The 16,643-nt window shown below is 35.0% G+C and overlaps 1 protein-coding gene across 7 annotated transcripts in view; it reads left to right on the forward strand.

Annotated features, from left to right (window-relative positions):
* Window positions 1-14,107, forward strand: part of PCGF6 (polycomb group ring finger 6) — a 35,242-nt gene extending 21,135 nt beyond the window's left edge. For 6 of the 7 annotated variants that reach the window (XM_088791869.1, XM_074339109.2, XM_019725042.3 and 3 more), the window contains 3 exons: window positions 5,472-5,570; window positions 10,463-10,549; window positions 12,882-14,107. In XM_088791869.1, the coding sequence (XP_088647995.1) occupies window positions 5,472-5,570; window positions 10,463-10,549; window positions 12,882-12,938 (243 nt within the window). In that variant the 3' untranslated portion in view covers window positions 12,939-14,107. The remainder of the gene's footprint in view (window positions 1-5,471; window positions 5,571-10,462; window positions 10,550-12,881) is intronic. The other variant, XM_074339112.2, reaches the window with a different exon arrangement.
* The last annotated feature ends 2,536 nt before the right edge of the window (window positions 14,108-16,643 follow it).

Consider the following 16,643-nt stretch of genomic DNA (forward strand, 5'->3'; position numbering starts at 1 on the left):
GTTCTTTTAGAGATACATACTGAAGTATTTACAAATGAAATGATATCTCTGGGGTTTGCTTCAAAACAAATGTGGGGCATGGGGGCCAAGAAATAGTTGGGGTGGCTTGTATTTAAAACAAGACTGGCCTTGAGTAGGTAAAGCTAGGTGATAGGTATATGGCAGTTTATTATACTATTCTCTCACAGTTTTGAGATATTACTGATGATACAGATGTTAATTTGCAGGATTTATATCTGTGACAGGTGATGAATGTATTGTTTCAGAAGCAAATTGATCCTATTTATTTTGTGACTGTTTTTACTTTGCTGAAACAGTCTTTTATACTTAGTTAAGAAATTGGCAAGCTTATTGTTTTTTCTTTTAATTCTGTATTTATAATAGAGTTCTAGCTACAGCCTTTGATATTATAGCTTAGTATTCTCTCCTTAAACAGCTGTGTTTATTATACCTTATCTTTGAGTTCAAATAAATATGTCTGCCTAGGATGATTCCTGGTTGTTAAACTTTTCACCGTGTAGATCTGTGGCATGAAAATCATAAACCCTATTTGCTACATTCAATTTAAAAATGTTTCACAAAGCAGTGATACAGTCCAGAAAATTTTTCTCGGGAGTCATTCGTTAAAACTTAAACATTCTGAAAGATAGACAGAATGAACCCCCATGTATTCATTACCGAGTTTTACCAATTAATTAATGGCCAATTTAATTTGTTTTATATCTCCATCCGTTTACCTTTCTTCTAGTATTATTCTGAAATATATTTCCATCATTTTGCTACTTCATCTGTAAATGTTTCAGTATTCTTAAAAGATGAGTCTTTTTTTAATGACTGTGTATCAGACTCCCAAAAAAGTTACAAAAATGTCAACGTTATAAAAGATAAAAATAAAGTGGCAGAACTGTTCTAGATTAAAGGAGATTACAGAAACATGGCAATAAAATGCAATGTGTGATCCTTCATTAGAGCCTGGATTGAAATAAGAACAACTTATAAAGGACATTATTAAGACAATTAGAGAAATTTAAATTTGGACCTACTTAGATAATTGCATTGTATTAATGTTAAATTTCCTGAATACTTCCATAGATTTCCTGATAATTATATTGTAGTTATATTGGAGAACCCCATTATTCTGAGAGGGTAACTGCTGATATGTTTAAGGGTCAAATATCTCAGTGTCCGCAAATAAATCTGAAGTGGTCTAAGAAAAAAATATATATATATACATATATACACATACATTAGAAGAGATAAATCAAATACAGCAACATACTAACAATTCATAAAATAGGTGAAGATTACCTGGGTAATCTTCATTGTGCTATTCTCACAACTTTGTAAATTCTTCATTTTTCTAAAGGTTGAGGGTGGTAAATGAAAAAAATTAACAATTTATTATCATACATCTAGCCAGTATTCAAAATTGTAATTGTCTCAATTGTAGTGGGTGGTGTGTTTTTTTTGGTTTTTTGTTTTTAACAGTTTTTAGGTCACGATCCAAGTAAAGTTTACACATTGTGATTGGTTGATAGGTCTTCAAACCTGTAAGTTTTCCTTTTTTTTCTCGCAATTCATTGTTGACAAAACTAAGTCATTTGTCCTATAGTTTCCTGCAGGTTGGGTTTTGATGTTGCATCCCTGTGGTGTAATTTAACATGTTCTTCTGTCCCCTGTCTTTCCCATACACTGGTACTTAAGTCTGAGTGTTGATCAGCAGGTCCGATTTGAAGGGAGCAAGGATACTTCATAGGTAGTGTTGTTTTTGTCCATCTGAAGGCATATAATGTCTGGTTGTCATGTCTATTTGTAATGTTAGTAGCCATCGGTGCTCAATGTCTAAGTCCATTAACTTTAGGGTTTGAAAAATGTTGCTATCATTCCTTCTTTTATTAGTTGAAATACTTCTAAAGAGAGAAACTTCCCTTCATCTGTTTGGTTAACCAGTGTACGGTTCATATGGGAAAGGCAGGATAAATGCTTGGTTCTTTCCCTTTACTTACCAAGTTCAACAAAATGAGTTGGTTCATTAACATTCTCCAGTCATAACCGACTTAGGTATTGGTTTTGTTTTTACTTTAATATGAACTCATGGATTTATTTTTTAAATTTCATTGGAGAATATTGGGGAACAGTGTGTTTCTCCAGGGCCCATCACCTCCAGGTTGTTGTCCTTCAATCTAGTTGTGGAGGGCGCAGCTCAGCTCCAAGTCCAGTCACTGTTTTCAATCTTTAGTTGCAGGGGCGCAGCCCACCATCCCATGCGGGAATTGAACCGGCACCTTATTGTTGAGAGCTCGCGCTCTAACAAACTGAGCCATCCGGCCACCCCTCCGGAAGTTCAGCGGCAGCTTGTCGTCAATCTAGTTGTGGGTGCAGCTAACTGGACCATGTGGGAATTTAACCGGCAACCCTGCTGTTCAGAGCTTGCGCTCCAACCAACTGAGCCATCCAGCCGCCCCTGAACTCATGGATTTAAACATGTGGCTATTATCCTTATTGATGTTCAAATTGTCCTATAATAGACATCATAGTCTATGAGAGCTTCCTTGCTATCTGATGTGACACGATGTTTCATTCTCAACTTGTACATGTCTTGCCCTACACATGGACGAAATCAGCCCTTTCTCCAAGGCGTCCTAATTCCTTTTGGTGCTGTTTCAAAATCACAATCTGTTTGCTACGGGTTCACTTTGCTACTGGGTTGGTAACTGTTTCTAGGCCTTTTTTTCAGTTGACAGAGGTAGGAATTTTTTCTAGGTAAAATATAATTATGACTTGATACTATCTTTTTAAAAGACATTTTTAGTGGTATGTATTATCTAAAGCCAGAAAATACCTGAATGTCTTAAATCTCCCTAAAGATCTTAAACTAGCTTATTAACTTATCAAATGACCTCTTGTGTTATAGATGGCAGGGAAGATTGCTGTGCTTAATTTCAAGAAGTATAATCCTGTGAATTTTTTTTTCCTGTTTATTTGCAGATGGTAGGAGGTTATTAGGTGTTGCAGAAAAAAATAATGAGTTAACTATTTAGGTGAGAACTTGTTTTGAAGCCTTAAAACAAAAAACAAATTGTCTTACAAAAAAGCTGGATCTGATTTGTATGGGGAAGAAAATCCTGTTAACTTGTGAATCTGGGGTATGAGGATTAAGGTTAACCACATGAGAAACCCTAGCTTTGAAAGCCAAGACCAATTTTTTTCTCTTTTGAGTATTGGCAGACCTCATAATTCTGTTCTGGGTTATCTAAAAAGTACAGTAGTGATAACTGTAGCTAAGTTGGATTAATTTTAACAAACACTTGGGGTAAAGTGCTCACCAGGAATTTAGAAATGAGAGAAATTTGACTGTCTTTTGCTGGTATTCCTGAAGCCTGCTCTTAAGATGGTAAGCCCAGGAAACTGACCTTCAGAAATGCACTGACATCTCTCTAGATGATTCAAAAGAGCAGCTTCTCAAGGCACCTGATCGGATTTTTATGCTAATCAGACAGTGCCACTTACAAAGAGGTATCTTCTTGGGGACTCAACCTGGGGCACTGCTATATTTCCTTTTTGAGAGGGCCTTAGCTATGTGAGATGATTTCTACATCTGCGTTAAAAGAAAGGGAAACTGCCATTTTTGTCTGGATTATATTGGTATCCCATGGTAACAACTAGGCTCTCTATAAGAGTTAAATTCCTTCATATAAAGAGCAAAATTATCACAATACACCAGCAATAACTCTTTTAAGTGCTTATTATGTGCCAGGAATTGTTAATAGTTATTTACATACATTATACATTATATCACTTTCCTCATGGTAATTCTGTGAGGTAGATGCTATATTATCTCTGTTTTACAAATAGGGACATGGAGAAACAGAAAGGTTCAACAACGTGCCCTAAGACTTGCAGCGAAAAAGTGGCAGAAACAGGGTTTAAACCAGGCAGTCTGTCTCTGGAATACCTGTACTTAACACCTATGCTATCTACTACCCTATGGTAATAAAGGACAGGAAAGGTCTTGTTTTGTTTTGTTTTGGAATATATATTTTAGAATATATATGTATGTATGCATGTATGTTAATATATATGTACACACACGCATACAAACACACACACAAGTTCAGACAATTAAGTTCGCAAACTCATCTTAGAAAAAGTGCTACATACCTCATTGCTAAATATCACGAGGGTCACCTTCAGAGTACTCCCCTTGGGAAGCTATGCACCGATACCAGCGCCTAGTCCACCCTTCAAAGCAATTTTGGAACTCTTTTTCTGGTATGGCCATCAGAGCTGTCATTGTATTACCCTTATGTCTTGAATGTCATCAAAATGTCTTCCTTTCCATATTTCTTAAGGGAAGGTCTTAAGAAACCAAACTACAGATAAGAAAGCTGAGTGCTATTATGGAACAAATGTGTGCCTCAGCTTCTTACATCCTCTTGGTAACGATTCTAGGCTCCCTCTCTGCTAGAGCTAGAAAGACACTGCTTAAGTTTTCCTGAAAGATATCCTTTTAGTTCTAATTACCTCAGCTTTTCGTTTGCATTAGACAGTATCCTCCTTAAAATTGCCTCAGAGAGTGGCTGAGTAAGCATTAGTTTCTACTTTAAAACCCTGTGGTCTCTCCACCTGCTACCTCAGACCATTGGCTCCGATTCCAGCCACATATGTCTAGATGTTAATCTTTTTATTTTCCACTTAAAAGAAAGCCCTTTACTGTGGAAAATTTCAAACTCACTCAAAAGGAGACAATTGTAAAATGTACACCCATGTACATATCACTCAAGTAATTATAAACTCATGGCCAATCTTATTTCATCTGTGCCTTCACTTCTCCTCCTCCCATATAATTTTGAAGCAAATCCCAGACTGTGTGTCAGTAAAAACTGAACTTATTTGTAAAAGATAAGGACTTTTTACAAACATAATAATAATACTATAATTTTTTAAATTTACAGTAATACCCTAATCAAATATTCACATCCTATTTAAATTTCCTAGATTGTCTCATAAAAATTGTTTTATGCGTTTCTTTAAATCAGGATCCAAATAAGATCACACATTGTAATTGGTTCATATATCTCTTTATAGTCCTTACATCTTTTTTTAGTTTAGCACTTCCCTCTGTTATTTTTTTTTTCATTGCAGTTTTTTGTTAAAGAAACCAGGTTGTTTTAGATATTTAATCTTGGGTAATCTTTCTCTGTCAATAAATTTTACTCTGTTTTATTTTTGATGAGATATTAAAATAAACCAGTAAGCCTTTCTAATAAAAAATTTGTTAACATACTTTTCAGAGAGGGGAAGCTAAGCAGGAATTTTTTTTTCTCCTTTGGTAGGTAAATTAACTCAAATTGTATAGTAATTTTTCATAAGTCTGTTGAATCGTATTGGTTATAAAATTTGCTTTAAGGTTTATATATTTCATCTAAAAACATTTATTTATTTATTTATTTATTTATTTATTTATTTAGCCATTGGAAAAGAAGTTTGTCCGAGTTTCAGGAGAAGCAACTATTGGGCATGTAGAAAAATTCCTCAGAAGAAAAATGGATCTTGATCCAACTTGTCAGGTAGAGTACATGTATGTAAAAGTTCAAATGAAGTTGTGAGATTTCCTTAAGTATATTGAAGAAAGAATTATCTCTAGGATTTCATGCAGTAGCTTTTGTCTTATGATATTATAGATATTATAAATGCTAATTGCTATTGGTACACAGTGACTCCCACCCCAACTTTAATCACTTTTGACTTTCTGTTTCTCACTGCCACTGATGACCATCTACTGGTGTCAAAGAAAAGCTGAGGATATGAGAACTATTAAAGACCTTCTAGAGCTTAAGTTCCAGCTATTCCTTTTTTGTAGTAGAGCAAGAGATTATCTATCATCCCTCCACTTCTCTTCAGAGGACATCCTTGCATTTATAAATTGCTCAAGTATAACAAGCTAGCACAAGACACCTAGAAAAGTCAAATATCTTATCTAATATAGACCCTATTTTTTTAAGGATTGAAAAAGATCTCCCATTCTAGCTATATAATAGTCTTTTGTTGTAAGATGAAAACCTCAATCCTCATGTATTTTTTAACATAAAGTCTAAATCTACTCTTAGTTTTAGTAATGTAGGCCAGTGAAAATGCACATTTATATATTAGGTTGGTGCAAAAGTAATTGCGGTTTAAAAGGTTAAAAATAATTGCAAAAACCGCAGTTACTTTTGCACCAGCCTAACAGTTCTGCTTTTTCATTAGTCATATTTAAAAGAGTTTTTTGTTTTTTTTTAATTTCAACCATTTATATTTTATTTAGGCTAATATTGCGTTATTGGGTACGTATAAAATTAATGGCAGGGTCCAGGCAGATACTGGAAGGTAAGCTGGAATTAACAAGAAATGTGGGTATTTGAGAGGTGATGGTGCATTGCATTAAACTAGGGCTTCATTCCCAAGACATCCAGAGCAAATATTGCACTATCATTAAAGTCAAACATCTGTCCATCTGAGCCAAAACATGACAATTTATTGAATGTATGACCTAGTATAGGTTTTTTAAACTCTCTTAATCTAAGTATGGTCATCTAAATCATGGGGAAAATCATAATATATATTTTGCATAAAAGAGATTTTTGTTATTCCTCCTCATGTGTGAAATTTCAGAGTAATTTTTTCCTTTTTTTAGATTTGGTGTGGTGTTTTTGGGTTTTTTTAACTTTTATTTATTTAAGTGTGTTTTTCTAGGACCCATCAGCTCCAAGTCAAGTAGTTGTTTCAATCTAGTTGTGGAGGGTGCAGCTCACAGTGGCCCATGTGGGGATCGAATTGGCAACCTTGTTAAGAGCAGCGCGCTCTAACCAACTGAGCTAACTGGCTGCCCTTATTGAATATTTTTTATCTAAAATAGCTATCTGCTATTGATTAAGTTAATATTTTAAAGCTGGCTGAAATTTTGCTAGTGTTTTTAGTACCAACATCTGCCAGTAGTAGATATATATTAAATATACATTAAATCCAATGAAATGTGACTTCTACTGGGTTTGACATGCTGGGTGTATCTCATGGCAACTGAAAACTATTAATGACTTATCTATCACCTTGTAGCCATAGCATAGTTGAGGTTATTCTTAGTCTTTTGGTTAAAAATAGATAGCTGTTTAGAGACTCCTGGACAAAGAATTGTGAATAATCCCATAATAGTCTCTTAGTTCTAAAAGCAGAAGTCACAAGACTTGCACCTGATTATATAAAATAACTAACGTAGCACCCAAGAGGGTTTTCTCTAGGATATAGATTAATTACATCCTCTGTGGCTAGATATTGATCAGAGCACAATTACCATTTATAAGTTTCACATTTTGTGTTTTAAGAAATTTAGAGCTTTGGTTACCAAAGCTCTAAATTGTTATTGTTGTGTAAAAATGTGGGTTTGTTTTTTCCTTATATCATAGAATTCAAGGCTTTTAGTATTTTGGAAATAAAATGATAAAAAATTTACTTTAACCTTTAATTTTCCTTGTCAGCTCTTGCTTCTCTGGGTAAATATTTCTTTCCTATTCAGGTACTATGTAGCTGGTAACGTTCATAAATTATTATTTCACCAAAATGTTAAAATAATGGAACAGAGAATTGTCAAATATGCAGACCTACTAATTTGTGTCTAAAATTGTTAAACCTTCTAAATCCAAGACAGAGTCAAGAGAGTTATTTCTCATATGAACAAAACAATGAGCTAGTTAACTATTAATCAAAATAAAATTCTTGGTGAACACAGTCACTTGAGGCTGCTATGCTAACCTTCTTTAAACCAGTTAGTCCCAGGTAGGAAATGTGTGCTCTGTTTACAGATACATGACTTTCATATATGGTTATTTACTAGCAGGAATGGATGATTACTAGGAGACTGTTAACTAATGATGAACTACCTTTAAAGTTACTTGTGGCAGATCAAAATTTAAAAGGAAGACAGTTCTAAAAGATAAAAAATATAGATCATGTGTGCTTAAAAAGAGATGTAAGTTAATGCAAAATAAGAAATCAGTAATTACTGAATAAATTTCTTTCAGAGACCCCAGTGCCTCTGGGTTACACTGGTTGATTCTGAACTCATTGATGTCTTACTGTATTTTGTTTTATTGTTACTCTTGTGTGTTCTTTTGCACATTGTTTGATCTTTAGACCTTATTTTGCTTTTATGAAATGAGATTTAGAAAATATATAACATTGATCACTAAAAATTGTTTATATAAAAGATGTGAAGTTAGATTTTGTTGTTAATCCTATCATAATTCCATCTTAAAAGATAGGTTCTTTTTTATTTTTATTTATTTAGTATGTGACCATAAACCTACTATTAAACTGTTTCCAAATCTTTTTAAAGAGACTCTAATGTATCATATGGTGTATCCCTACCATTCTATTCGTACTAAATGGAGCATCTATGCACTTGGCCTTAGGAGTACAAAGGTGAGACAGAAAATTCACTCTGTCAGGTGACTCAGAGTTCTGTGGGAAAGATATACACGTAAACAATTGAATGACAATAGGAGATGAGTGCAACAAGAGCACAGAGTGAACGATTTAACTCTGAAGGGGTGAAACAATGGATTTAAATAATGGATAGGAATTTGCTAGACAGACAAAGAAAAAAAGAACATTCTATGAAACATAAGAGTATGTATGAACAAAGAGAAATGAACCAGTGTGGTGAAAAAAAAATCTTGTCTTGGAAGCTATAGTGTGAGTTGGCTTTGAAAAAGATAAGGGTTTTTCCTCCCTTCCTAAGACTACCTTCACATTCTGATTTCTGCTCTGAGATTCAGAAATATTATAGTTATTCTTCCTGTCTAAGACTTGATACTTTAGAAGGTAGAAAGATTGTTCAGAAAAGAGTTAACAAACACCTGAGGCTTCTCTCTTTGGAAGGGTCTGCTTACAAGGTTCATCCTTACCTGGCATCTAGGAACTTGTCTTGTTCCCTACACTAATATGAAAAGTTCCCAGATGATAAGTTGTTTCACTCTGCCGAGACTGTACAAACAATGGATCTATGATGAACACCTTTCCTTCTGGGAGTCTGGAATTTGGTAGTTGCTAGGCAGAGAATGACAACATGATCAGCCCTCAATAAAAACCCTAAACTCTAAACCTTAAATTAGCTTTCCTGGGCAGAAACATTGCACAATTGACTGCATTTCCACTACTAGAGAAAAGATTCAGGGTGTTATCTCTTCCTGGACTGGGAGAGGAGAGCATAGGGAACCTATGGATTTCTCCAGACACCACCTACCTTTTTTTCCCTTACTGATCTGGCTGTGTGTCCTTGCTCTCTTGCTCTGATAAATCATAGCTGTGATCATGCTGAGTTCTGTGAGTCCTTCTAGCAAATTACCAAATATGTAGGTCGTTTGTTGGACCCTCGGAGATGTAAATCTGTTTGAATGAAGTACTTTATGAAATACTTACAGTCAAGTAACTTTACAAATCAGCATGTGAAATGGGAAGCAATTTAAATATTTATCAGGGGAATGGATATGTAAGTTATGATATATTCACACACTGGAACATTATACAGCTATTAGAGAGAGAGTTAATTATGTATTCCAAAAGAATCCATGGCATATTAAGGTTTTGTTTTTTTAATAAAAAAGTTGTAGAATAATAATATGTGGCATAATCCCATTTTTATAAAAACAGAAAACCCTCATGCACACATAGCATCTAGGACCATACACATCAAGTTGTTAGTAACTGGCCAACCTCTGGAGGTTTAGATGAAGTTAAAAAGAAAAATACATAGGGGTGGGGAAAGAAAAGAAAAATATAGTAAACAAGCCATAAATGTGCACCATATGGTGGAGCCCACTGAGAGTGATGGTTTCTCAATGCTTAATAAAAACATCATGAGTTTCCAAATTCTTTAATTTTTTATGGATCTAAGTTCTGTATGCAAGATCTGTTATCATTGCTTTCAGGTCCTTTTGCAAACAAGTATTGCTCTGCCAGTTTTAGAACTGGTAAGTATAAAACCCAAAATTGTTACTGGTTGGAGATTCTATATGATGAAATAGCACAGGGGTTGACAAACTACCCTGTTGCCCCGAAAATAAGACCTAGCCGGACAATCAGCTCTAATGCATCTTTTGGAGCAAAAATTAATATAAGACTGGGTCTTATATTAACTTGTTCTCAGAGATTCAAGGAAATCATTTTGAATATCCTCTGTACTATGCTGTTGTCTTGCTATGTCCTCTAATGCTCTTTTCATTTTACTTTATTTGCTTTTGTAAAATGTTTCTAAAATCTTTCTTGAGAGTGTTTCATCAGTCTAAAATAAAATAGTGAAGTGTAGTCTGGAAATAATTATGTTGATTGTCTTAATTTTTTCATGTTGTTTTTGTTTTTCTTGTTTTTTTTTCCCTCATGTGGTTTTTGAAGAAGTAAAGCATCTGATACTTTTATTTGCACGTAGGTAGATATCATCTGTGGTGATCACCTGTTGGAGCGGTATCAAACTCTGAGGGAAATTCGACGTGCAATAGGTGATGCAGCAATGCAGGTAGGGCTTAGATGTTAAAAAATATTCTACAATTTTCTTAAAATTACCTGGATTATAAATAAAGCTAATATTTATTGAATGCTTACTGTGTGTTAGGCATTCTTCTAAATAGTTTATATGGATAAGCTGTTTTAGTCCTCATAATTCTATAATGTAGGTATTTTATCCCCCATTTTATTTTTTTATCATTTTTTTAAAGATAAAGTTAATATATAATATACATTATTTTCAGGTATCAACAACATAGTTATTCAATTATCCCCCATTTTAAATATAAAGAAACTGGGGTACAGAAAGGACATGTAACTTGCCTACAGTGAGTTAGTGGGTAAGCCACAGCTCAGACCTCAGGCAGTTTGATTTTCCAGGCCTTGCTCTTTTTTCTCTGTCCAGTACTGCAGTAGCTTTGAAGACCACTCATCAAATATATCTGCAAGGACATTTCTTTAAGAAAAATTTGTAGATATTCATTTGGCGTTAGAGATTCACAAAGCATTTCTTGCTCAATAGGTAAGAAATCATGGTAATTATTTTGGTGTTTTAATCAGCCTGTAATATGAGTGGGAATATAATATGAAATCTCCTAGTCAGGATAAATGAAAAGCAAGTACATTTTTTAAAAAGTTCCATGATAAAGAGATTCACATATTCTAATGTATCACTGAACCTAGAGTAAATTGTTTTAAGAGCTATATGGCTCTGAGAAGCTTTTAAAATATTAATAAATATTTTAAAGTATTAAAGATTTCATGAGCAGCTAGCTCTCAGCTTAAACAAATATTTGTTTGTTAGACATATAATTCTTTGTTTTCATCTAATTGCCTATACTCAGTGAACAACTACTTAAAATAGGGTACAGAATATTGTAAGAATTATTTTCTTAGTGTAGATTATGCAGTTCCTTGGAAGCAGAATGAATATACACAGACATCTTATGTGCATACATACATATATATTTTTTCATGGCATACGATAAAATACATGAGTTTTGACAAAGACATATACCTCTTTAACTCAAAGCCCTTCTTGAGATTTGGAACACTACTCTCATCCTCAGAGATGACAATGGGCATTTGACTTCGTGAACCTGTTTCTAGAATTCTGGTGAGTTTTCACTAGAGCTGCCCGGAACAGAAGCCAGATTGCAATGAGTTGAGTAGTGAAATGAGAAATGAGGAGGTGGAGCCATGAAAAAGCTTAGCAAAGAAGAAAAAGACTAATAGCTAGAGCAGGATTGGAAATGCAAGGCATGTGTGACATCACTCCCCTATGTTGCTCAAAGTAGGCCATTTGCTTATGGCACACTTCCCCAATGAGTCTTCTTTTTTAGCTAGATTTCTAGTTCATAATTGATTAGAAATAGCTCTTTAAAAAGGTAGATTGCTTGCCTGGTGCAGCCTTGGTGAGAGCACAAAGAATGAAAACCTGCTATCAAGAGAGGAGCTAGAAACCCAAAACAGCAGATAAAAAGACTCAGAAACACAGTATCTGGTGTCACTTAGTATAGGGTTAAGTTGCCCAACAACTCCTGACTGAAGACATCACTGCGTTACTGTTCATATTGATGACTCTGGCTATCAAAGAAAGGTGAAATTGTATTGACCAATCTTCAAGGAGGAAAGAAAATATAGAGGGTGCCAAAAAAATGTTACAGTTAAGAAAGGAAAACTGTACTAAAATTATAATGCTCACTATATACCAATAACAAAAGAATACAAATTACGTTTCACTTCTGCAATTATAAGAGGTGCTCAAAGTGGTCACCATCAACGTCTAGACACATGATTACGGCGAGCTACTGCTTCAGCAACATTGACCAAAATGTCCACTTTTATACATTTTTTTGGCACCCCCGGTATATGATATACTAAATGGGTAAGAGTTCCAAAGTTTTCTCACTTACAATAGTAGTGAGCTGCACTTATGTGGAAATAAATGTTTCATTTCTTAACACATCTATGATGCTTTATGATAATTGAGTCTCTTTTTAAGGAAGCCCAGTGCCTGGGTGGTCTGTTCAACAGTCTGTGCAGAGGAAAGGTGTATCTCTTTTCGGAGAACTGCTTAGCCATAAACAACCCAGGCTAACTATAGATACCTAGTAGTTTCAGAACTGTCTCCTGAGTGTCAAAAAAGGGCATATTGTCAGGAAGTGTTTGGTGATGAGGTGAGTGAAGAAGCAAGTTTATTTATCTTGAATCCTTTATTCTCTTTAAATCAAAGAAGTTCACATTAGTGTTGGGTTATGAAAAACAAACCATCTTTGGCTTGGTTGTTTACATAACTAGTTTTCAGATAATGGCAAAACACTTTCTTTTTTATTCCTTTTCAGGATGGTCTGCTGGTCCTTCATTATGGTCTTGTGGTTTCTCCTTTGAAACTTACTTGAAGATTCTAGGATTATTAGGCGAGAAACAAACTAAGGAGGCTTCTGCAGAATTGCATCTCACCAAAGATTTTCACAAAATGTAATTGCTACCACTTTATGCTGTTCGGGACATAGCTTACCTATTTTCAGCAACCAAGCGTCGTAACATTTATAAATACAACTTGGAATGATGAAATTCATCTGTTTTACTAGAGACTGTATATAAAAAGCATCCATAGCTCAGGGGATATTTTTCAAAGCATTGAATTTTTAAATTCCTTGTGATTTCAAATTGACATTGATTTTGCTTCTTAATCTTTAATGAAAGTTGGTTACTGTTCTTTGTTGAGCCATATTCCTTTCAAGTTGGTGGTTTGGATTCTGCTCTCTGGAATGGTATCAGTGGTCAGTTATTCTTTTGGGAGAGAAGGACGGTTTTGAACTGAAAATTAAAAGACAGTCTTTGTTAAACCACAGACTGTACCTCAGACAAAGACCAAAACTATCGGCCACTTTTGTGTGTTGCCATCATATTTTGAACTTGTAGCTATTTTTTTTTTTTTTTTTTTTACTAGCAACACTACTAAAGAGATGTTATTCACTTCTAAAAGGGATAAATTATCATTATTCTGTGTGAAGAGACTGTCTCCTGCAGGGTTTATGGCCCATACCATAAGCCTTCAATGTAATAAAGACTTCTTTAACATATCTTATAATAAGGGGTGCCTCTTTGCAACAATATTTTTATTCCTCGAATGTTAATTTTATTAACATTTTATTTGAGTACATAGTGTGACTGTCAATAACTTTGTAATGACACTGCTTCTGAAAGTAATAAAAAAATTGAGACGTTTACAGCATAAATACTTATTCATTGTTTCCTCAGAAAGTCAGTTTAATGTTCATTTTCCCATTACTTTGTCACTGGGATAAAGAATATGGGTGTTTGAGACCTCACTTGCATACAGAGATTTCAGTTTTAAACATTATTTTGCCTAAGATTAGCATTGTGATAGCTTTCTAAAAGAAATATTTTGTATACCCTATTTTACAGCAAAATTTCCAAGTCTGCATAGAAACAATTACAGTTGGGTAAGGATTGGCATTTTTTTTGTAAAGAATTTGTGAATTGTGTATAAATCTCTTCTAACATTTAATAAAATTTTTTAATAAAAATTTATTTTAACCTATTGAAATGTTTTTGCTTATTGTGGATTTAAAAAAATAACCCAAACTCTTTAAGAAATGAGATATTAAATCAAAGTTAAACTTTACCATCAAATAGATATTTTATAAACATCTTTACCTTAACTGATTATGCTAGATGCTGCTATTTGACAATGGACAGAATAGCAATTATGGAATTCATTTGCCTCTTAAATGTTTCTTGCACAAGTTACTTAATGTTTTTATTATTGTCCCATGTTAATGTACGTATGTCAGGAATCTCCAAGACCACACTAAGGTTCAATGGTTCACTAGAGGGACTCACGGGACCCAGAAAAGCTATTATATTCATGGTTATAGTCTATTAGAGTAAAATCAGGAAAGGGAAAAGATGTATGGGGTGGAGTCCAGGAGAAACCAGGCACAAACTTCCAGTTGTCCTCTCCCAGTGAAGACAGGGACAGTGTTTAATTCTCCCAGCAGTGATAGTGATGTGCAAAGTGTTGCCAACCAGGGAAGTACACATGAGCCTCAGTGTCCAGGGTTTTTACTAAGAGTCAGTCACATGGGTATGCAGTACCCATGTGATTGACTCAGCCATTGAGACCTCAGCGCTGGCCTAGTGATCAAATTGATACAACATGTCCCGGGTCCCCAGGAATAAGAAAATATTCATTCACCAAAAACGACATGGTTAGTGTGAACTGGTGTGGCCCAAGGTCTCAGGTGTACAAAGACGACATTCCAAGGGCTCTGAAGTTATGAATTATAGTAACATGGAAAGATAACTCATTTTTAAGTAGAACATTAAATGTATTTTACAAACACGCGATATGGAAGACAAGAATTTACCATTTATTAGACGTTGTATGGACAAGATTAAAATTAAAGGGGCGTTCCTTCAACGAATTCACAGCCTTTGGATTGCACATATCTCTCAGAATTGTAAAGGCAGATACTGGTAAATAAGAGCTACAAAGAACTACCCTTCTTTCCCCCTCTCTCCTGAACTTGACCTCCAAGAATATCAAAGAACTAAGTTATATCTGGTTACATCTGTTTGGCCTATTGTTACTACAAGGCAGTAAACTATGTGCTGATTGATTGGCTTACATATCTGTAACCCCAAATCAGTGTGATCTTGGGCTCTATGAACAGAAATACAGTTTCAGATCTAGGGTATTAATACTTCTAACCACCAGTGCATCTTGTGTCCAGTTCTGGGGAGCATACTTCAAAGATACTGACAGATGGGAGAACAATGGCATAAGAAGCAGTAAGAGAGACCCAGAAACCAAAAAAAACAAAAACAAAAAAACCACAAAGATTGCTTCTGATTCACTTGGAGAAGTGAAAACTTAGGGGTGAGGAGGAAACACTTGGTAGCTGTCTAAATAACAAGAGGATCAAAGACTTAGATGAAGGAAAAGCACAAGCAAGAACCAACAAATGCCCAATCTTGTTGCCTTGGGTTAGTCTTGACGTCACCAGCAGCATGCATTTAGTTTAGTCAGGATAAGTTCAGTTTTTTCAAAAGGAATTTTTACTAGGAACATAAGCAGGCACAAAACTAAATCCCCAAATCTCAATTAAGAGTATAAGAGATGCAGATTCCAGAGCCTGACTTGAATGGCTAAAGAGATTTGATTGGCACAGCTTGCAGGCCTCTGTTTTTGCCTAAGCCCTCTCAGAGGTGATACTAAGCAAAGATCCTCAGGGATAGTTGTTAGTGGCGGTTGTAGTATGGCAAAACGAGTGCTTGGCAGGTTCCTCCCTGAAGCGCCATCCCAGCCTTTTCTCTAGTATAGGCCCAAGTCATTTATTTCCTCTGAGCTTGGGCTTCACTGAGCGTCCCCGTTTCCATTGCATTGCCCTCCCCTCCTGAGTCAGATACATTCTTACCTAGTCTCTGACCATTCTTCCTAGCTAACACAGGCCTTGCACACACTCACACTCACACTCGTCTACTGTGACTTTGAATTCTTGGAAGTAACGCCTCTGACCCATTTATTTGTCCTATTCAGCTTGCCTAAACTACTAGATTTGTGCACAAAAGTAATTGTGGGTTTTGCAATTATTTTAACCCTTTAAACTGCAATTACTTTTGCACCAACCTAATATATACTTTGTGATTCAATCCTAGATGAATATTCTTGTAGGATCACCAGGTCATAATTGCTTATCAAATGTGTGACTGATTTTTAAAATTTTTTTTTTCCCCTTTAAAGTTCTAATGCAACTTCTATGGTGTATTTTGTCATCTTGGAAACTCCTGGTAATAGAGAAGATTCAAGCAGATGCTGATTCTGAATGTTCATCTTCATTTTCTCCAGTAGACCATGAGCAAAGAGTAGGTCCTCATTTTTATCCTTTCTCAATATGTTGTTGTGTACATGAGATTGATTATTGGCCTCTCTTTAAAACTGGGCTGATGAAATCTACGTTTTATTACCTCTAGCGATTAATAGTCCACTCATAAATGAAATACCACATTGACTCCTGAAAGCTTGCCAAGTAGTTACTTACATAAAATGGGTATTATGGTTTGATCTTTACTGC

This window comes from Rhinolophus sinicus, chromosome 15 (genome assembly GCF_057876585.1).
Source record: "Rhinolophus sinicus isolate RSI-liver-muscle chromosome 15, RSI-T2T, whole genome shotgun sequence".
Taxonomy (NCBI): Eukaryota; Metazoa; Chordata; class Mammalia; order Chiroptera; family Rhinolophidae; genus Rhinolophus; species Rhinolophus sinicus.